At 42.0% G+C, this 23,341-nt stretch overlaps 1 protein-coding gene and 1 long non-coding RNA gene across 2 annotated transcripts; one reads left to right on the forward strand and one right to left on the reverse strand.

Annotated features, from left to right (window-relative positions):
• Positions 1-256: 256 nt before the first annotated feature.
• LOC111841252 (N-lysine methyltransferase SMYD2-A-like) lies at positions 257-14,863 on the reverse strand. The gene is made up of 12 exons (XM_023806860.2): positions 14,533-14,863; positions 11,910-11,973; positions 11,316-11,426; positions 8,107-8,167; positions 7,367-7,491; positions 5,490-5,557; positions 5,171-5,273; positions 4,507-4,617; positions 3,818-3,938; positions 3,199-3,373; positions 2,958-3,066; positions 257-2,604 (listed from the first exon to the last, which is right to left on the reverse strand). The coding sequence occupies exons 1-12, from the start codon at positions 14,703-14,705 to the stop codon at positions 2,530-2,532; spliced, it is 1,296 nt and encodes a 431-aa protein (XP_023662628.1). The 5' UTR covers positions 14,706-14,863; the 3' UTR covers positions 257-2,529.
• LOC140581113 (uncharacterized) lies at positions 14,823-19,855 on the forward strand. Its single transcript, XR_011984145.1, has 2 exons — positions 14,823-14,964; positions 18,565-19,855. It is a non-coding gene; the product is annotated as an uncharacterized lncRNA (long non-coding RNA).
• The last annotated feature ends 3,486 nt before the right edge of the window (positions 19,856-23,341 follow it).

Below are 23,341 nucleotides of genomic sequence, written 5' to 3' on the forward strand. Positions count from 1 at the left end.
TATTCTCACCCATTATTTCACTAAAAATTCATGTGTGCCTTCTGTATATGTAGGTTTTTTGCATTATTGATTCCGTTTCTTATTTATCGCCTAAAACCACCTAACATACGCTTCACCCTTTAATCACAACCTGCTAATCTGTGTACTCTAACTTGTGGGTACACTGGTTTTAGCTGAGATTCTATGCAAGCTTTACTGGCCGGTTAATTGAACTGTGAAGTGTCCAGTGATTTTAAGTAATTGATGACAACACATCCTAAATATGGCAGAATTTATTAGCTGTTGTCAGAAGTACACGTAACGGGCAAAACCAAAGAACAATTTCCTCTCTCTTTCTATTGCCCATACATACTTTTAAGAAGGAAAAATATTCTTCATTATCTTCCGAACGATTCAGGCCTATAGTGGAGGTTTGCAGTAATATTTGGCTCCTTGTGGGGACACCCTGCTTCCTTGGTGTACTTTGCCAGAGCGTTACTCATTTTTTATATGTGTTGTGGAACACAGAGAAAGTACATTTGTGTGAACCTTTCAATGACTTTGAGCAACAACATTTAGAACCTGCATTTCAACTTGTTCTTGTGAGTCATGGGCAAAGTATAGATAGTATTTTATCTAATACCACTGACACTTGTGAAACCTGTACATAATTTGTGAAATTAAATCAATCAGCTCATATCCTTTGTTTTCTGTGGCAATGATGTACTTCACAAGTGTCCTTGAATTACAAGTTGCAATGGAGTTGCTAAGTTCTAAGCCACTAAGTCAGTGTTTCTCAACTCAGTCCTTGGGGACACAGCCGGTTCACATTTTTGCTCCCTCCCAGCTCCCTGCCAGACAGTCCACATTTTTCCTCCCTAATGCATCATGTCTAAATTAACCACTGTGTTGTGAATACTGTCATCGTGAGGCTTGCATATAAACAACACAGGTGTAGCAATAAATATTAAATCGCTCCTTAAAACTAGTTTCTTTCCAGCCTGGATGCATAAATGACACTAATGATGAGATGTATTCAAACAGTGTTTGCCAGTAGCTAGAGCTAAACATTTCATATCGTCTGTTGTGTTGAGACCATTGGCATCCAACAACAAACCAAGTAAACAGTTAGAGAGATTAGTATTAGAATTTCTAGCAATTAAATGAAGTCCCAACCTTGGCCAAAGCCATGGGGGGGGTGTGAAGGAGCTGTCACAGGGCACATGGCTGGGGACACCCTGGATGGGATGCCAGTCCATCAAAGGGCACTAAACTTGCCATTCTCAAAATCATTTAGCATCTCCTTTAAAATGGATTTTGACCACTGGAAATCTAAAATTGACATAAGATGAAGTTTATCTTTAATGTTTTTATCTTAATAGACTATACTTGAAAGCATTTCTTTCCGTTTAAAGGTGCCTAAAATTTACCTTTGTTTTACAGAAGCTTCTTTTTTACCATAAAATACAAAGTCATAGCTACATCATGGAATTGACACATTCGTATGCACATTAAAACTGAACCACAGTGCATCTCAGAAAGTTAGTATACAAAAAAGGTTGTTTTTTACAAATGGTTAATAACCCCAAACCCCTTTTCTTTGGAAAAAAAAATTAAAAAGCATACATCTGAATTTGCATTCAGAAAGAGCAGAAACCCTAGAAGAAACACAGGATTTCACTAATTACTGCAAATAGACCATGATTACCTCAGATAACATACTTCCTCCAGTAGCCAAAAAATGTGTTTAGGCTGTGTGATGGACTGGTGTCCTATGCAGGATATTCACATACCTCCTTGGATATGCAGCCAAGACCCAGCATTGAATCAGTGGTTGGTTTAAATGGCTTGTACATATCCCCCCCCCCAACCCCAAAATGAAAAACATAGGAATCCTGTTGAATGCTGAAGATTTCAAAAACCCAAGTTAACTAAAACACATGAAATATTACTCATATTTTCCTTCAAGTAAATACTTTTGGGAAGTTATTAGACATGTGCCAAGTCCACCTGCATAATTTCTTGACACCAGCAGTGAGCTGCTAATTTCCAAACCCTAATTGTTGTAGCATCCCCTGCTGTCCGGCCTGCACAGTAACTGGCGAGTGCACGTGGGTCTTATCTGTTTGGAATCCCGCTGCTCGTAACAAAAATAGCACCGTCTCTGGATGTCACACAGCTCAAAATGGCCAAAAACTGGAAATGCAATACGGTGGACTTTAAGTATACAAATGTGTTTCTGTTTCAAATACTAAGGGTACAATAGTGAGTGTACAAAAACTGAAATCTCATTCACATTGGAAAAACAACCAGAGCACTTATCCGAAAAAACTGCACATTGGCTTTTATAGCACTAGTGCAAAAACTATCAGTGAAAACAAAATCCATAGCAATAATAACATCAAACGCATTTTTATAATATTTTAGACAGGGTCCCTTTAATATAGTAAAACCCAGCAAATCCAGTATCCTCCTTAATACACAGATTGCGCTACTGAAGCTTGCTGGATGGCTGAAAAAAGCCACTGTCGCGTGGATGATGCCGGCTTTCTACTTGATGTCCTTCCTGATGTCAGCGACGTAACGGTGATCCTTCCCGTAAACCACCTCCATGATTTCTATGGCCTGAGGAAGACAAAAGAGCTCATCGAGGAGAACCAATCAGATGGCAGAAATCACAGCATAGGAAGGCGGGCAAACCGAGTACATCCCATGTGATACTTCCGTCAAGCAATTACACGACACTTCCGTAACATCCATACAGTCACAGATACCCCTTCATAGTATCTCATTGTATTTCTGGTAGTATTTCAAATACTATCAGAGTAGGTATATGTTCCAAAGACTTCCAGCTCAGTTACACTTTAAACAACCATTTTGCCTTTTAATTACCTGTGCTGGTAATCTACTCTACTTTCAATTTAAATTTAACTGAATATTGATCACAAAAAAATGTTTTTTTTTTAAACTTTTTATACCTTTTTCAAGTGTTTGACTCCAATGGGCTTTTTCTCTAGTCCTAAGTACAGTCTTCCCAGCTTCAGGTACATGGAGGCCACATTGAGGGAGTAGGCCGGATAGTGTACACTGAAAATGTAATGGATGATGTGAGCATTACATAGCCACAAGGCTAAACTACTTACTAACTTCAGACATTAAATCCAGTGTCTACATTACACATGCTAAAGTCCATTATAAAGTATATAAAGTGTATTAAACCTGTACGGCTTGATGATCTTCTCCCCGTAGCTCAAGGCCCCATCCCAGTCCTCCATGTAGAGACACACCCCCATGGCCTGGTACATCATGTGCAGCACGTACACATTGGTGTCGTCGAATATCGAGCCCATTTTATCCAAACTCAGTTCGCACATCTCCAGCAGCTCACTAGGGGGTGCTATTGAGTCAAGGCTCAAGCATTTTTGCATATAGATAGCGTATTTTTTTAAAAGTGTGATTTCAGATTTCTAATGTTGCTGTTATAGAGTAATTAATCATGATGTCACATCTTTGTTTAAAAAATTATTTACCAATGCAATAAGATGAAAAGTAGTATATAGTGTTGAAATATCAGCAAGGCTGGTATTCAGTATTGTACATATATTGCAAAAATGTCTGAGAATGCATGAAAATAAGGGCTTTTTTATATGGGCATTCTTACAGTACTGATTTACTGGAATGTGTAATTATAATTTTGCTAACTTGTTGTTGTTGCTCCCAAAAAAATGTAAATACTGCTCAGTCCGGCCCTGGTACTGCAAAGACTGGCTGGAACAAAAGTGTGAGTGTTTTTGCAGAAGCAGAAGTTAGAGACGTAGAGCAGAGCAGATGAGGATATTTTTGGTGTGTTTTGCTTTCCTGAACTCCTCGATGATGTTCCTGCCATATTTCACCATCTTCCTGATCGTCTCTGGCTCAGGACTTGTGCTCAGTTTTCGTATTTTCATTTTTGCTTTGTCCTGAAAAAGTTGATTGTTTTTAAGGAAGGTGGTACAAAAATCAGCTTCAAAACAGATATTGTTAGTTCAGGAAGAAAGTAAGCTATTCTTTAATGTGAAAAGCTCAGATTTCCTTGTTATAATGTATTTGTTAGATAACGCTAAATCAATTAAAACCAACTATCAGAGGAAATGTGTGAAAACACAAACAAATTGGTTGCTGATGTTAAATATGAGACACATCAATCACTGTGATTTAATTATTTCAAATAGCATTGTTGAATGTTAGTATTTTTCACAATGGCATAGGAAAGAGTTTGATATTACGGGGGACACAAATGGTGAAATGAATGAAGCCAATTTAAATATTGGAGGGAACCCCCCCCCCCCCCCACCCCCCACCCCCCACGATTATTCGAAAAAGTTAATAGTAGCAGGAAGATATTTTATCAGAAGCACACTCTTAAAGTTTCTGAATCATTCGGAGGCACTTTTCCTGCAATGGGAATGATTTTTAAAAGTTTCCATGTTATACAGTACAAGGATCAGCTGTAATGTTTCTCCCTCTCCACCGGAGGCAGACCTGTACCTTGGATTTTGTGCTGCACTCTTTACAGTCGCAGGTGAAGTAGTACGCATCTCTCAGTCTCTCGATCCTGTCCTCTGCTGGATAGAGTAGGTCAATGTAGCTGGTGAAAATCTAGAGGAAGAGAGACATGAGACATGGCATAAAATCAGGTGGAGAATGACTGATGTTTGCCAATGTCAAGGCAAAGCTGCAATAAATCACTGTTTGCTCAACAGAATTCCAGTCAATATCTTGTATCCAAAAAACATTGATAAAGTATCGATATTCTATTCTATTCTATTGCATTCTATTCAATATGTAGAAAGGGATTCATATAATATTATAAAAGGTCTGCAATCCAATGGAGGTTTAAGAGATGTGTTTTCATTGATAGTTCCCTTTTGGCGCTAATACTGATTAATACTTCATGGTTTAGAATATAAAGTGTGCCTCTCAAATAGCAGAGGCCGCATTTAAAAAATATCAAAGGATTCAATGGCTAATTAATGCTATTGTCCTCCAGAAATCATGTGCAATTAAGCAATTAAAGTGATGCACCATACAGGTCTCCATGTGTTCAGCTAGCCCCACCCCCATATCCGCATGCTCCTCAGGAAGCTCTACCACCCGCCCCTTACCCCCCCCCACCCCGTGCCTAACCCTGGTAGCTGGTTTCAGGCCTCACCTCCTCCCCTGGGTTGATTTCTGCAACAGCCCTCACCATAGCAACAGTACCATTGTAGGTAACAATCGCATTGGGGCAACAGCTGTGGTTCATCAGGGCAACGCTAGAGAGCCGGAGAAGAGAGGAAGACCCAAAAAAGAAAGAGCAAGTGAAAGAGAATGGGGTGTGGGATCTGTACCATCTATGTCATGATCTGGCTAAAAGAATATGGCCATTTAGCACTCAAATGTGGAAACCTGCTCTAAGGTCCAACATCAACTTCTGAAAATATTCACTAGGATTTTCACACCACATGTTTGCCTCAGAGTCCTACACTTACTCTGGGAACAATGCAGAGCCCAAGTGGGACAGCTCCTCGTCCTCAACTGTGAAGCCATTGCAGTTGACCTGCAGAGGAGAAGGATGGAGTTTAGTCTGATGAAGAACGCATCCTGGAAGGGGATCGGGACACATAGCAGCTGATCATGTGACTACATCACTATCAATTTTTTTCATTCTTCTTTATACTCGGGTCTTTCTTGTGTCTTGCTCCTTTAGAGGAGCTTTTCATACTTTAATTAGCAAAGCACTGATAAATAATAATAATAAACTTTTATTGATCCCCATGGGGAAACTGTCTTTAGGCCTCCCTCAACTTGCTCTTTGTAGAGTAAGTTGTCCGCGAAGGGCAGCCACCCGTAGCGGCCCCCAGGGAGTTGGGGGTTAAGGGCCTTGCTCAAGGAGCCGCAGACATGCTGAGGCTGGGTTTGAATCGGTGACCTTCTTATTACCGACACACAGGCTTAGCCCACTGAGCCACACACTGCCCTATAATGACAAACATTAATAATGACTGTGCGTCCCAAGTGAAGACAACTGAGGAATATGACTCTCAGATGCATAATCCCCCAGTGTATGATGCCTGGGGAGGGGTCAGGAGGCATGGGGGGGATTAACGCTACGTTCCATTTACCTCTGAGTTGGGAAGTCGGAGCTGGGAATGACGTCACACCTGAGTTAACCACATTACAGTAAAACAAGTCGGAAAGCCATTTAGCAATATCAGTTCTAGCTAGGATCACTGTTAGCCATTGTTAGCAATATCAGTTGTTGATAATACATTACCCAGTATTTTGCGCATACAAACACCATACCAACACGTCCACAGATAGTGCTTGGACAGTACCGTGTGTATGACCGATTTATTGAGACGCTAATAAGTGCTAATAAACAGTATATAACTGCAGATATAACTACAGCTTTCACGTCTGTTGATGAAGGGCGCAGCCACTTTGAATTCTGAGGTCGGGATTCCTCCGACTTTCCGAGTCAGAACTCCGACTTCAGGGGGCGTTCCAGTTAAAATTTCCAACTAGGAACTTGGAATTTCCAACTTCCGAGTTCCAATGGAATGCAGCATAAGGCTTTGGTGTGGAGTCCTCTTAATTAAGGAGCTGAAGAATTCAAAAAGGCAGGGCAGCAGCTGAGACCACGACAGCTGGAGCCGGACGAGAACGCTAACCAGGCAACAGTACCACCAGCTGCCACCAGGGGGCCATGACCTGGATGCGCTCAAATCTTAGGTGTAAGTCTGCGGTTACATTCCTGAGAAAAAGCGCTAAACTTCAGGTCAAAGTGTCCAGTAAGGCATCTAACATCCCTAAAGTACTAACTCCAATGAAATGTCATCAATATAGACGGCACCAATAATAAAAGTAATATAAACAGTCAGGACCCATAAGTTAGCAGCGCTAAACATTAAGTGTCACAGCACCAGTACTGTGCAGAAGTATGTCAGTACCTCTGGGTGACACCTTTACTGAATTCCATTTCTTGCTGTTTCTAGAATTTGGCAAATTAACTGAAACCTTTGCTTCAAAATATCAAGTGTTAATTAAATATGAAGATGTGCTGTCCCATCAAATACTTACATACCACAGTGTCTCTTGGATACAGACATTTACATTACGACATTTTCTGTTGTTATGATATTTACTGAGGATTGCATCCTTTTTATGGGAGTATTTATTACTGGTCATATGACGGGAGAACGAAGAGACGTAAAATCTTCTAGGCACATCCTGCCAGACCTGTAACCACTACACTCTTTAGCAAACCTAAGTAGCAGTTTAATCCAGGGTTTTTAAGTTGTGTGTGTAACTACCATGCCTGTAGCAAACATGGTCGCCAAAACTAAAGACGGTCTTGGGAGGGCACCTGAGCGAAGAGCATGGTGAGCGCAACGAGGTCAGGGAACTCCAGGTGCTTGGAGTAGAAATGGTGCAGAGCGGCAATGTCAGCCTCATTCATTTCCCTCCTCTCATTGTCCATCTCATCCAGGTCTGTGGGAAGGGCACAGTCATGCGGATCATCCTGCTCGTCAAACTGCAGACATAATTTGCCTTATATATTAAACCCAGTCTTTGTGTTTTTCATTGTACGTGAGGGCCTATGAAGGGCCACAGCCTTCTATGTGAGCTGAACTTTGTGGTGGAAACCAAATGAAGCTCAACCACAGGCATCGTATGACATGTGCTACCTTTATAGCCTATGAATAGACACTTCAGGGCGAACCAACAGCCCAGAGTAAAATAGTTATGCCACTAGTAAACAAATAATTGCAAAGGATCTCTACCGACAGCATCTTACATATTGTACTCAACCGGCCATATTGAGGTATGTAGCTTACCAACACAAAAAGCGCAAAGACACTATTCCTCAGCGGACAAATTTGTGGGTATCGCTATTCAAATGCTTCGTTGAAGTGAAGTAGGGCTATGAGACAAAAACACTAACATGGATAAACACGCAGTGAGAGTCTTAAGAAGCATCATGCTCTTTAAAAAGGACACTATAGAGTCTATTTAATATGGATAAGAAATTTTGCAGTAGTTAATCAGACAGGTATGTAAACAGGCCTGAATTAGTATGATTAGTATAAATGGAAAAATTCTTACGTGCTTCCAGCTCTTGCATCGGTAACAGCTTCTCCGAAGAGCTTCTCTCTACTTGCGTTTTCTGATAAAGAAAAGTTCTGTTCATGGACTGCATTTATATAGCGCTTTTCTACTCAAAGTGCTTTACAATTTATGCCTCACATTCTCCCATCCACATGCCGGTGGCGGAGGCTGCCATGCACGACGCCAACCTGCACACCGGGAGCAATTTGGGCTTCAGTGTCTTGCTCAAGGACACTTTGATGGGGTCAGGAAGAACCAGGGCTCGAACCGGCAACCCTCACGTTGTCGAACGATAGCACTACCTCCTGTGCCCCCATCTTCCCCACACGGCAAATGGACTGCAGCTCACTGAACACGAAAATACCACATGAACCCACCCCATCACTACTTCTCACAAAAACACTATCTGGACACCTCTTAATCATTGAATTCGGGTATTTCACTCAGACCCCTTGCCACAGGTGTATAAAATCAAGCAGTCAGGCTCACAAATATTTGTGAAAGAATTGGTCATTCTGAAGAGCTCAGTGAATTCCAGCATAGTACTGTCATAGGATGCCGCCGTTGCAATAAGTCAGTTTGTGAAATGTCTTCCCTGCTAGATATTCCACAGTCAATTGTAAGCGGTATTATTGCAAAGTGGAACCATTTAGGAAGGAAAGAAACTAAGCCACAAAGCAGCAGACCATGTAAAGGAACAGATTGGGGTCATCGAGTGCTGAGGCACATAGTGTGTAAAAGTCACCAATGCTCTGTTGACTCAATAACTGCAGAGTTCCAAACTTGCTCTGGCATTAAACTCAGCACAAAAACTGTGCGCTGGGAGCTTCATGGAATGGGCTTCCATGGCCGAGCAGCTGCATACAAGCCTCACATCACCAAGTGAAATGCCAAGACTTGGATGGAGTGGTGTAAAGCACACCGCCACTCGACAGTGAAAACGTGTTCTGTGGAGTGATGAATCACACTTCTCTCTGTCTGGCAGTCTGATGGAAGAGTCTGGGTTTGGTGGATGTCAGAAGAACGTTACCTGTCTAACTGCATTGTGCCAGCTGTAATGTTTGGTGGAGAAGGGATAATGGTTTGGGGCTCCTTAGGAACTCACAAGGGAACTCTTAATGCTTCAACATAGCAAGACATTTTAGGCAATTCAATGCATCCGAATTTGTGGGAACAATTTGGGGTCCTTTTCCGTTCCAGCATGACTGTGCCACAGTGCACAAAGCAAGGTCCATAAAGACATGGTTGGGTGAGTTTGGTGTGGAAGTACTTGACTGGCCCACACAGAGACATAACCTTAATGCCATCAAATACCTTCGGGATGAATTAGAATGGAGATTCCGAGCAACATCCAACATCAGTCCCTGCCCTCACAAAATTCCCACCGACACACTCCATAAGCTTTCTCAGAAGAGTGGCAGCTGTTATAGCTGCAAAGGGGGGATTGTCTCCATATTGATGCCTATGGATTTAGAATAGGATGTCATAGAAGTTCCTGTGGGTGTAATGGTCAAGTGTCCATATCTTCAAACACCAACTTTTTCAGGTGAGACTCAACTTACCTATATTAAGCACCCCAGCACTAAAAAACAACAATTAGCAAGTTTCTTCAAGGAAAACATGTTTTGTGGTTAGAGCTTCAATACTCTGCAATGAGTTGCCTCTGCATATCCGTTTGGCCCCAACATTATCTATGTTAAAAGCCCGTCTTAAAACATACTTTCATTCTTTGGCTTTAACTCAGTGTAGGAGCTGCCTTGTGTCTTTGTTATCTGTACAATACAGCCGTGGAAAAAATTAAGAGATCGCGGCACAATTTTTTGTATCACGCATTCTCAATTTATGAGTGTGTGTCAGAAATATTTACATATTTTCTTCAAACTGCAGCCTGGCTCTTCCCTGCTTCTCAATGATGAAGGGCTTCTTCCTTGCTTTATGGGACCTGCTTTTAGGAGCCTGATATGAACTGTCCTAGCAGTGCACCTCACACCTGCACTTAATGTTTCCCATTCCTTTTGAAGGTCACTTGATGTCGTCCTCTGATTCATGAGAAACTGAAGGATAAGTTAACAGTCATCTCTGGCATTACAAAATCACTTCTGCCCTTTACCTGGCTGGTTTCTGGTCGTTCCCAGTGTCTCCTGCTTCACTTTGTTCTTGTGTGCTGCTGGTTTACAAATTTTGAGCCTTGAAGCCACCTGCTGCTCAGTGAAGCCTTCTGCCAGCAGAACCAGGATTAAACCAGGATTTAAAAAGGCAGATTTGTTTAAAACTAAAGAGTGGTCTCTAAATATTTTCCATGGCTGTACATGGGTTTGTGTTATTTTGATTGTACAGCACTTTGTTCAACTGCTGTTGTGTGAAATGTGCTTTTTAAATAAGTTAAACTTAAAACCCCTCTAATGTCATTCATACAATAAAGTCAAAATACTCATATTTATACTTAATCTGTAATTCAGCAGAGTGGGAGAAAGGTATGGTCTGCACTGACAATCATTAGGACTAAAGCTGAGGCGATTTTGTTATGATAATTTTTACTCCTGTGCCCAGATGGCTCTGCATCTACTATAGGCCCTAATACACTATAAAGTTGCCTGATGTCACGCACCTGATGTCATTTTTAGCTCGCATCCCTACCACTGTGCCCCTGTTTTCCAGGTACCTGTCCTGGATCCCTCACGTCTGACCGGACTGAGAAGTAAGACACCAAATAAAAGTGCCCTTTACAAATTACGGGAAGTATAACTAAATTTCAGAATTCATTACAGGCCAGTAAACGGCAGGCATACAAACCGTCACTGCGCACTTCTACTAAAACAGGTTACAAATGTAACCGCAAGGAATGTTTTCCATACTTGTTTCGTGTGCGTGGGCGTAATAGTCCTGTTAATTACTATCTTGTGGCTCTCGTTATCAAGATGGCTGAATCCATAAAGACAGGTTTCAATAAACAGTTGCTTCCCAAAGAAAAACATTAAAAGCAACAATTACAACTGAGGTTATTATAGTTTTATCCTTTTCCCACCCATGATGACAAATGATTTTTCCCTCCTTTTTTACCCGCGAAATCCCCAGGTAAACAGCTGGCTGTTGAGGTCGTTCAAACCCTCCCACACTCATTCCTTTCCTCTCCCTTTATGCCTTCATCACCCCTTCCCGGAAAAACACACCAGCCCCGCCAAGAGTTTCTCCACGGCTCAGCGCACCTGCTTGGCGATGATTCTGGCCGCCAGCCGGACCGTCTCTGTGGGACACCAGTTGTCGCCGTAGTCGCACATGGCCGTGCATTCCAGCTTGTGCATGGGCCAGTCTCCTCTCTGTGGGGACAAACAGGTCACTGCACTCCACGTACGGACACCAACACAGGATGAAGGCAAAGGGCGTATCACAGGGAAAAAAACGTCTGTTTTGGTATATACTGTGTGTGTGTGTGTGTGTGTGTGTATATATATATATATATATATATATATATATATATAGAGAGAGAGAGAGAGAGAGAGAGAGAGAGAGAGAATTCATGCATCTATTGTCTGAAACCGCTTGTTCTGTTCTGGGTCGTGGGGTTATATTAATAATATAAAATGAAAATGGCACGTGTATGGCTTTTACATGAGAATTTTTACTTGTCAGTGATGTTAGTATTGGCAGTTTTTATGTGTTCTTTATAATAATATGTCTAGTTATCCTTGTGTATAAGTGCATCACAGTAAGAATAAAAAAAAAATGTTTGCCGATATCTTCATCTTATGTTCACACAAAAACACATGATGTAATAATAGTGGTTTAACGGGTCCACTTAACTGGCAGTCGACATTACAGTAGAAAGCTTTCTTACACTTGCCGCACTTAGACAGACTGTCCTTCCTGTGGGGCACATGGGGAGAGGCAAGGGCGCATGAGCAGGTAAAGCACCTACAAACATGGCGAACAAGCTCGCGGCGACTGCAACGCGGACTGTTCAGCAGATTGGAGAAGATCTCAGACCTTTCCTGTATAGTTCAGGTATCTTTTTTTCGTGGTAGCGAATATCCAAATAAAACTACCCACACATCTAAAGAAACGCCGTGGAAACCGCAGTCATATTTATTCATATGTACGCGCATATATGCCACAAATCCCGGTATACGATTGCTGTTAATGAGAAACATCATTTTAAATTAGGCCTATCACTTCTTTGTGAAATGTAGGCTACAGTATATACTCGGGGAGTGATTGGATCCCACACGCTACTTTCCGAAAGGGCGTTAAACAAACAAACAATTATGCAAACAATTAGCCCCGAGAATGATTTTTAGCAATACAAAATTAATCGGGTAAAGTTCCAATTGCACAAGATTTAGAAAATCGGCCTATCTGCTTAAATTTCACCTGCTTCACATACGTTAAGGGAAAGGCTGACCTATGGTAATGTAGTCTCTCGGACCCTAGTAGAGCTTTGCAGTGACTTATTTCATTTAACGGACCTTATTAATCGTTTTGGAGGTTTGGCAATATCGTACTGGACGACTGGAGGAGCAACTTATGTTTGCGTCCGGTTTAGGTGGTTATTGTCTGCTTCATGAGTTACTTACAACTCTCATGCTGTTTGGTTTACTATCCTGACCGAGAAGTTCTGGTTTGAGGTTTGCCTGGATATTAATAGCCGTGACCCTTGTCTCGACCATCTGCTGTGTAGGACAGCATGCAAGAAACAGAAATGTCTTCCTATACGTTAGTGAGACTTCGTGGTAGTGAAGCGAGTCAAGAGAACAGATACCGTGTCTTTGCAACTCACTCTGTTTCTTAATATTTGAAAATGCACACTCTTCATTATTCTAAAAATGTTTAGAATAATGCATCGCATACAACTATCAGCTTCTTTAGACTAAATAGATCTCATTCAAGACGAACGGAAAGGTTTTATTTTCATTCAGATCAGTTAAGACCCACTTGCAAAGTGCAGTAGTACTGTTTCATAGTGATCTTAGATTTCTGTTCACTTGTCTCGAAATAAAGCAACTTTCAGTCTAATCTGTAACTAGTTCTCAAAGCCATAGATTTTTACAATGCTTTAGACAAGCAATAAACGTTTTGATTCTATTTAGGCTTAGTGGTCCATCTGTGGTAAGTTTTAAAATATAATGAGTCATTAGACAGCATCTTTTGGGAAAGACACCGTATGTTTACGATTTAGTAAAGGTCCTAATGTTTTAATGACTCCTCTCTGTCCTCTGTGTTTATGGCTGGTTGTATTTCTCAGTTATTAATTTTGTTGAAATGTATAATTGCAGTATGGCAAAGGGAACTAAAGAATGTCTAACAACATGTCTAATAACAGTTCATTGTTAGACTACATTCTCTTCAACTGGAATCTGTCACTAGCCTATTTATGCAAATAGAAAAAAAAAAGTCTGTTAATTAATGGTGGACTTCTTTCTGTCTTTAGATTGCTGAACTATGGAGATTACCATATGATGGATACTATAGCCTGCTATGCATAAAACGCATGAACCTGCATTTGCAACAAGCACTCGTGTGATTCACGTGTAATGTAATCACAGGCACACGGTATAGCCTAATAGCTATGATAGACCCAGGTTAATGAACGTGGTGTATATACCACGGCGCAGAGGACAGTTTAATATTAGAGGAGGGAGGGCACACAAGAATTTATATACAAATATCTATTTATTATATCTATTTATTGGGTGTGTGTGAATGAATCCATACTAAATATTTTCGGATGCACGTGTCCCCGGTTCTTACGCTTCTCTGTAGCCTATATAGGCCTATGTTTAGGAAGGCTGAGATCCTTTTTGGCTTGTGTCCAGTAGAAACATAAAAAATAGAATTTTGCAAGTAAATCTATTTTGTGGGCGGTTTGCCTATTGTACGAATCCGTCCGCAGTGTGTGTTGGCGAATGATGTTTGCATCTGTTTCGATGGTAACCCTAAATCGCACATGGCTGACCACTTGTCTGAGGCGAGCGAAGTCAGCACTGTTACCCACCAGTGTGAAGCAGGCCCTGCTACTTGTTAAAAATAGATGTTATGCAGTGCCCAGTGTCCCCATTACGCCAAGCTAAAGTCACGCCACTCGTGACTCGTAGCCAGTTTTTCTAGATTTCTCCGCATTTAGATGATGAGATCGGTTAGTATTTCTCCGGTCTTATTTTAAGAGATACCACGGCAGCAAAAAACAGCAATTATGACAGCGAAACCCGACCGGTAATTTTGACTGAAGTGCAGTTATGCGTGCTTACCAAACCGAACGAATTCTACATTATTATTATTATTATTATAGGCCTACAAATGATCGCTAAATGATTATTACCCGAACAGTGGCACCCCATTTAGAAGGGGTTAACTTACTCATTATAGGTTAATATATATTATTTTAACATTAATCATTGCATGCTGGCCACTTTCCAAATGACAGCCTACCTTAAGAAGCAGGATTCACAGTAGCCGCCCCTCTCGGAGACTGTTAACACGGACGCGTACGCCGGACAGGAGAACAGGAGCTCCCCAACTTTGAAATGTTTCGCCGCCTTCAGTCCTCTCCCCTTACCGGGACTATTGAACCGTTCGATACCTTCTATCACTGCCGTTTTCATTGTCTTTTATTGGTGTTTTTTTCTCCCCTCCTGTCCCGTGCTTTCCAAAAAGGTTTAAATTAGGCTGCCGTCCAAGCGCGCCGGATTAATTACCCCCTGCACCACTTAGGGGGGAGGGTGTAAAATGCCCCAGTGTCCGATTGCTCTGCACCGATCCGGGACGGTGGCTTCGGCAATTCCGGGGTAATTCTCAGTCGCCAGATCCCGCCCATATCTGTGTCCGTCCGAGCGGGGAGTGGCAGCGCTCCAGTTTGCCAAGGTACTTATCTGGATCCCTTCTTGTTTAATTTGTGGTATCGATTCCAGATAAAACGTCCCGCTATTTGTCTGTCTGTGATGCTGAGTGGCTTGTAATTTGGTTTTTTTTTCTAGCCATATGACGAATAATGAAAAGCCTGTAAAAATCGTTTTGTTCTGCTATGCGTGTAACAGTAATTCTGCACTACAGCACTTAAAGTTTGAATACCAGGGAAATAAAGTTGCTGTACTAGCTGTTTCACACCGCATTTTGTAACTGAAATTAGGTTGCATTTAATCGAAGTTCAGATATAATACATTAGAGGTGTTGCGTTATTCTTGAGAAAACCTAACGTTACACGTTCTTTAGCCTATATTTTATTCAAATTTAACATATTGGCAAAATTGCCATATTTACAGAAAACCAGATCTCAATTAACTTTATTTACAATTAAAGCACAGCTTGTAAGGCGTTTACGCCAGTCACAGACCAGTATTACCACCGATATATATCACCGAGTCCGTTACTGGACTCACTGCTGCAGCAGTCCCTCAGACTTTAGGCTTTCCCTGAGCCTCAGACTGCCTGGCTGTTTACGAAGGAGGGTTTTCCTGGAAAAATCGCTGAGATTACCAAGGAGCTAAATGTAATATAGCGTAATTGCTAGGAAAGAGATTATTAATGCGGGATATTCTTAAGAAGTACAAAAATACAAGCTTATAGTAATACTATCAAATTTAGTAATACGAACAAAAATAGTCCCCTCGAACCCTGTTTTGTCGTGGACCTCACCACACGAGGGCGCACCATTGAACTCACAAGACATGGAAACAAGAAGTGTGCATATATTTATTCAGCACACTGCGGTCACTCGGGGTCACAGCATAGGGTCTGCCGGTGCCCAGGACCCCTGGAGCAGTTAGGGTTATGGGCCTTGGTCCAGGTGATACGAGATTCTAAGTGCCAGAGGTTTAAAACCAAGCTTCTATAGATACAGACAGAGCCATAACCTACTGAGGTACTGTAAGTGCATTATTGCAGTATTAATGAATATAATGTTGGGTCAGCTGGATGGTGCTGATATCACAATGATGGTGCATTTATATCTGGAACTAGCAGAACTTCATGTATCATAGAATTTACAGTGTGTTCATTGCTTTATATTTAATTAAAACAGAATTGTTTTCATGATCAGGAAAGATTTATATGATAAATTTACACCAAAAACAAGTAACATATAAAATTTAAGAAAACACCAAAAGTAGAAGATACACAAACATACACACCTTAGCAAAGATGTGGCAGAGAGAAGCCAGTAGATGCAATTAGAATGCCCTCTGGAGTTATGTGCTGAAGTGCGTTCTGGGAAGGTGACTTCTCTGCTCCTTCTCGAAGTGTGAGACTGATCCTGCAGTCACCAGGCTCCGGGGAAGGAAACAGATGGGATTTTTATTTCCAACCTTTCAGGCCTGAAACTGTCAGATGACCTGATTTTATGTTGGTCTTGGTGAGATCTTGTAGATATGGAGGAACTGCTCTGTTTGCAGTTTTGGTACAAATTCCAGGCTGTAGCCAATGAGAGGGAGAAGGAGGGGGGAGCTTGAGGTTGTCAAACACAACTGAAGATGATTATTAAGACGACCCAGAAGCTCATCAATGACAGTCACAGAAGTCAAGGTGAGAGGTCGGGCAGATTTGTTAGATATCTGGAAACCTCATATGTGCAGAACTGGATTACCAATGATCTGTGATGGAGAAAGGTGCTGGTCTTCCACAGGGTGGTGCTAAGGCCTTTAATGGTTATTGCCAATGTTGCCATCATGTTATTTACAGTTATAGTGAACTGGTAGCTAATGGACTGGGATGGCTGGGAAGTTGATAATCATATTCTCCCACTGAGTGGTCACTGAGGTAGGAGGTGATGGCCAGAAATGTCAGGACAACATACAGCAATCTAAGAAGAAACTTCACTGTTGGGGTTGGGATGACGTCTAGCCTTGAAGCCAGATTGGTGTTGTCCTGTAATGAATTCTGGGAAAGAAGCACATTTGAGGGATTTAGATAGACAGCGGGGAAAGCTCGTCTGTTGTCCTGGCCGTCAGTTGACTGAGGGTCAACTTCTTCTGAGGAAGGGTGTCTTGCACCAGTTTGAAAGGAGCCAATGGTGAAGGAAGAGTTAAAACCTAATGAGACAAGTGGGAAGAGGAGGGTAGGAGAGAGGATGGGGTCAGGAGGACAGTCCTTCCACTGCTGAGGCAGCAAGGATTTGAATATTTCTCTGCTAAATAAAGAGAAGAAGAAGCTGAAGATAATGAATTTCAGAAGACTGGGAAGTAATGAGAGAAAAGTCGGCCTTGAAATCTATCTGCCAGTCATCTTAACCTGGTCAGAAAAAGGAGGGTGTTTTTATGGGGGACTGCAAAGAAAGTCACCTTGATGGAAGACACAGCAGAACAGGATGAAGCCAGGGCATTCTTGTAGGTCACAATTCCGGTTTGGTTGGACTTGAAGCATTGTTGTTCTGGTGCACGTTGTACTGGCATCTGGCAAACCTAAAAGCCAAGGTACTTCAGAAAAGTCGTGAGGGCCTGTGAATGATGGTCACCGAGCAAAAGTGAGTCAAGGACTGTGTAGAAGACAACAGACAGTGGGTAGGTTTTTGGATTGTGAGAGAAATGGTACTTTTCCACTGAAGAAGCGAGCTGCACTGCGAATTGGCGATTTCCCATAGTAAATTATGTGAACTGTACCTGCACTGTACCTGCTTATTAGCAGGGATAAAAGCGCGACTAAGCTGTCATCACCATCTAATTGGTCGAAATGCATGGAGATACAGATGCTCTGCATCGATATGCATGGATAATCTAAAGGAAAAACAGTATATTATATATTATTCATTATTAGTAGTATCGCACATTGTGATACCTATGAACCTGAAAATTTCCAGTTCCTACTTTAAAAAGTACTATAAAACAGCTGAACGGAATGGATTTGTAATGCAAATATACGCATTTGATGCTAACATAACACGGTGATTCTCACAGACTTACTAGAGAATTAAGAAATTAGCGCATAGTAAATCATGATGTATACCGCGTGAACAGTAAAAAAGCATCTCTTCGGCTTTACATCACTGTCGCTCTCCAAACCCAGCAATGCCTTTACCAAGCCGACCCTTCTGCAGTGGAATACCAAAGCGAGCTGGAACTGTGCTGTAACTAGTCTCTCTTTGCAGTACATCTCGGGTATGGGTCAGCTCCTGTATGCCAGTGGAAAAACAGCAACAGAGAGACTATAAGGAGGGAAGAACAGTTGATGAATTAGTGGTGAGATTGACAAGGGGTGAATTTTGGATGAAGTGTACTGTGGTTCCTAGTAAAATGCAGGATACCCTGGTTGTCGGTGTCACGCCCTCAGGGGCGGGGCCAGACGGAGACACCACCTCGCCGGCTGATTAGACCAGGCTTATAAGCCTTACGATCGCAGGAGTACCCTGCGAAGTATTGTGCCGATGATCTCGTGCCTTGCCAAGCGTTTTTTCTGTCTCTCGTTTACCCGATTCTTCCCGTCCCGTCTGTCGACCCGCTGTGTGATCCTTGCCTCCGTGCCTTCCCCCCTCAGACCCGTTCCCGTCCCTGACTTACCTCTTCCTCCAAGTCCATCGTCTCCCTCCTCGTGTTCCGTGTCCTGGTACCTACTCGTCGGACAGACTCCTCCGGACCTCGACCCTGGACCTCGAACCCCGACAACGATCTCAGCGTGCCGCTCCTGTACCTTCGCCTCGGCTCCACTCGTGGAGAATCTCACGGGTGTTTCCTGTTTGGGCTCGGCCTGTCAGTCAGAGGGGCCGGCTACCCGAACCCCTGTGGGACCGCTCTCCTACGGAGATCGCACGTCCCGGAGTTTAATAAACTTGTTGCACCCTGCTTTTCTGGATCCCCGTTCTCCTTCTTCCGGAAACGTGACAGTCGGCTTCAAGGAACAGACTGAGACGTGGTGAGGGCAGGTGAATTCAGCCAGGAGAATAGGTAACCGAACTGAGGAAGTCTACGAAAAAGCCAAGGTGACTTGTTGGGCAGTCAGAGGCAGTAACAGAGAGGCTGGTTGGCATAGCTACAGTAACCGCAGGAAATTCAAATTGGGAGACAGATGTGTGAGAGAAGGAAAGAACATAGTATGACTGTACTAGAGTAATTAATACGCTGAACTGCTCTACCCAAGGGGCAGTCTGTTCGATAGACGGAGTAAAGAGGTGTGTTATCTTGGCTGTTGGATTAGCCATATCACAGGAGAGCCCGTGTCATTGTTGACAGAGCAAAATGGCAGTACTTTAATCATTCATTTATATTTCTCCCTGATTTGTATTTCCCCATATCAAACATGTTCTTTCCTATTTGGGGGGTAGTGTGTGGCTCAGCAGGTCGGGATTTTGCACCTGTGATCGGAAGTTGCCAGTTCAAACCGTGAAGTGGGCAGAGTGATGTCACCATCGGGCCCTTGGTCCGGGCCCTTAGCCCCAGTTGCTCCTGGGACTGGCTGAACCCGCTCTCTCAAAAAAAGGACGTCATTTTGGATGAAAGCACCTGCTGGATAAATGAAAAGTTACTTTTCGGAGGGATCAATGTGTCACAGATCCAAAATGTGAAAAGACAGAAGGGATGTGAGCGTAGCTTTATTCCTAGGAAATTTGTGGTTCCAGGCTGGTTAGAGACAAGTGCTGGGTGTCACCAGTTAGAACAGTGAAAGACATGCTCTAGAGACTGGCGTGAACAGGAGTAAGACACGAGTATAATTGTAAATTATTCTGTTAATACTTATGGTCATCCTGTTAGTATAAATGATGAAAAGCCTGTTTTAACCTCACATTGAAATTGCTATACTTTTCTTTTTTAAAATAGAATTTCAGAATGCCTTCCATTGCCTTGGGTGTGGATATTTCACAAGGTGCAGAACACTTAACATCCATTTTCACTTTTCATTAACTGTCATTTGGCACTATCAAGGTGCACCTGGTGTGTAGAAGACAGACTGAAAGTTAATAAAATGTCATGAGGAACAGTGGAGGGTAAGTCTGCCAGAAAAAGGTTTTTCTAGAGGGGGGCACCTGGGTTTGACTGCCTGTGGTGGGGTGACTGTTTGGGTAGTTTCTACATTGACATTTGCAGTGCTGGCAGTGAATAATGCTATCATATAGGAGCTTGAAAAATACGTGCAGAAGCATTTTAGTTGCTATGTGTGTTGAAAGAGGACCAATGTCGGGATTAATTGGCTGTTCCAAATATAAATAAATAAATAAAATTAGACATAAAGGCTTCCAACTGTGAAGAAAAATAATACATAGAAAAGATGGAGAGTGGAGCAAGACAACAACACGGTGGCTTTTCTCTGTTGCCTGAAGGCTCTGAGATATAACCGTACAACCTTCAGTTCATCACAGCGGGTTCCTTAGCATGAGGGACGTCCTTTCCTGGTACAGGGCGTGAAGACGCAGAAACCGCCTTCCTGACGAATGCATTCATTCAGCGGGCTTGCGGTTTGTGGCCGCCTGAAAAATAAAAACATCCGCCCGGTAAGTAGCAGGCGGGCTCAGGGAGAAACCTCTGTGAAATGAACCGAAGGAGGCAACACTCTATTTTCGGGGACCGGTCCCGCTTCTACGTCTCTCGGACGGTCAACCGGTTCGCGTTTTCCTGAAGGAGAACTAAGCTCGGCGCCTCGGATCTCCATCATAGTGTCACCCTGTAATTGCTTTTTGGGCACCTCAGTGCCCGGTACCCGCTGGGCAGCCGCCGGTCACCTTCCCTAAAGTACCATCTGAGGAAACTTAAAAAAATTAAATAAATAAATAACAGCTTGTTGTTCGCAAATGGGGGGTGCATGAAAGAGGATTTTTTTTCCAGGATGAATTAAACCTGAAGCAATACTTCATGAAGGCTTACTGTACGCGCATATATATACACACACACGCGCGCACACACAGTGTGTCATATATAATAGTGTATATATATATATATATATATATATATATAATAAGTCTTGATAAGCATTGTGACCTACCTAAGTCCTGCCTGCAAAATGATGAATTGCTCTTCTGCTGTATCATTATGATGCTTAAAATAGTGGTCGAGCACCGAGAAGGGGAAGAATGATGTACTGTGACGTGAAAATTAGCACCTTGTTCAAGTTTCAAGCCGTTATCTTTCAGGCACAGTGCAAAAGCAACCAGCGAGGGGGTAAATGGTTTTTGTTTCTGTGCTAAATGAAAATGCAACGAAGCACTGTCTTAGAACAGTATATGACCTTTATGTGTGCACGCGTGTGCGTGGGTGCCATGTATAACTAACTGCAAAATCTCAGTAGGGAATTACTGTTATACTGTACGCTTAAAAAACATTATTACATTCAAAATAAATTATCAAGCCTAAATAATACAGATAAAACTATAATTGCTTTTTTGTAGGTTGCATTTTGGTGCTAATTAAATGCCATAATCCCCAGTTGCCTCTATGAGAACCAAGCTATTTTTTAATCCCTCTTCGCCGTCATCTATCTTCATAAGCAACAATTGCACAATGTTACTCGTCTATTTAACAATATCTTTCAATGGTTCCATGGTATTGCAGATTCAGCTTTAATTTATTTATTTATTAGAATCCTAGTACGAATCATTTAAAAATGTTTATTTACCGATATATGAGCGATATATGATGAAATATCCTAGCTGATTTTTGGCGAAAGTAAGATTAGATTAATTAAACGTTATTAATTTGTAATACACGGTATTGATGCTCCATCTAAAAGTCAGGTAGGCAGTTAGGCGTGCGCTTTTAGTAACCAAAAAGGTCTCAAAACCAAATTATCTCTCAAGGCCTTTGGCACATGCGCGTTGCAGTCGGTCCACGCGGTGCACTGTACCGGTACCAATGGAACAGCTTTGCCTGCTGCCACCGGCCTCCAGTTTGCATTAAACCAGCGTGACGTAAGGCTCAGCTGCAGTGTTCGACACTGTCCGCCCACCTTGGAGGGTGTGCGCCACAGACCGTGGCTTGAGGGGCAAGGCACAGTCCAATGTTATATACATCCTACCAAAAAAATGCATAGGTTCTTAGTTCCGAAAAGATGATGAGCGGCCTAACCTAAAACTTTGTTTTTCCAACTCATTTTACTGTCAAATTTTCTTAAGCACTACTATTATTAAACGCAAAACATGTACAGAACATATATTATAAATTTTCCTATAGTGACATCTAGTGGCCAACGTACTGAATTATAATACCACTAGTTTGTGTTATACTTTGATTAATACTTTATGAAATATTCAAATAACTAAATAAGCAAAAAAACAACGAGAAGTATTTAAGCGTATTGGGAGGTCTAAATGACTCCGCACGTGTATGTGCCCTGCGTTAGTCCGTCCACGTGTATGTACCCCAGCCGTGCATCGCACACTGCCTGGTTCAAGCGGTTGGAAAATAAATAGATCGTTTTCTCAAAATACACAGGCACACAAACAGTTTTTGAATGGGTTCCCCATGAACGCACTTTGATATATAGACGCACAATTTTTGTAGTATTATTATCATTATATTATAACAGAATCCCATAAAAACATTTGCTCATATTGCAGCGCCCTCTTCTGGACACCTTAAAACACTTGAATAATGAAGAGCCTTACCAAGGCGTTAGAATCCAGCATTTTATACTATTTCAGTGTCGCTCATATTTAACGGGCTAACTGCTTTGCACCCAATAATCTTTCACGCTAATTTCCATCATTAAAAACAGAAGGTCTTCAAAAGAGAACGTCAAGAAACATTTCCCTACAAAACAGAGAGGCGATATTAAAAAAAATGAATAAATGATTTATTTTTTTGTTACTCCCGTTGCTGTTGATGCTGCTCTTGCCTTATTCCTTCAGAGAACAGTAAGACGTGTTTTTATGTTACAGAAAACCAGGAACAAACATCGGCAACACGAACATAAAAGTTTATATGTTGACTTCCATAGAGCATGCAGCGAGATTTTTGTAGGACGTTTTTTAGAGCATTTGATTGGATGAAGACAGCAATCCTTCTGATCTGCTTCTGTAGAGGTGGCTTGCATTATTATTATTATTGTTGTCGTTGTTTGTTTCTGATTTAAATTTAAGAAAAGATCTGATCCGCTGGCCTCTCTCCTTTCATCCGCCTTCAGCATTATATTTCATAATACACTCTGTGTATAAATACAAAGATTTGGCTCACATCTGGGCCTAGGGATGGAGGGACATCTAAAGCTCTTGCCCCAGATGCACAGTTTAATTCAATTGTTTCAGTCTTTCCGACCTAAAGATTTATTTGTCATTACGGTGAAAAATCAAGCCGGCAGAAATGAGGGAATTTCCATTTATGATTGCTGT

This window comes from Paramormyrops kingsleyae, chromosome 19, assembly GCF_048594095.1.
Source record: "Paramormyrops kingsleyae isolate MSU_618 chromosome 19, PKINGS_0.4, whole genome shotgun sequence".
In the NCBI taxonomy this organism is placed as follows: Eukaryota; Metazoa; Chordata; class Actinopteri; order Osteoglossiformes; family Mormyridae; genus Paramormyrops; species Paramormyrops kingsleyae.

What these genes read in the sequence shown, in the direction of transcription:
- LOC111841252 (XM_023806860.2), bottom strand. Translation starts at nt 14,705, where the DNA reads ATGAAAACGGCAGTGATAGAAGGTATCGAACGGTTCAATAGTCCCGGT. An exon ending in AGTGCAGCACAAAATCCAAG is followed by an intron (nt 3,939 to 4,506) that starts GTACAGGTCTGC and finishes CAACTTTTTCAG; the next exon opens with GACAAAGCAAAAATGAAAAT. An exon ending in GAGTCAAACACTTGAAAAAG is followed by an intron (nt 2,605 to 2,957) that starts GTATAAAAAGTT and finishes TGTCTTCCTCAG; the next exon opens with GCCATAGAAATCATGGAGGT.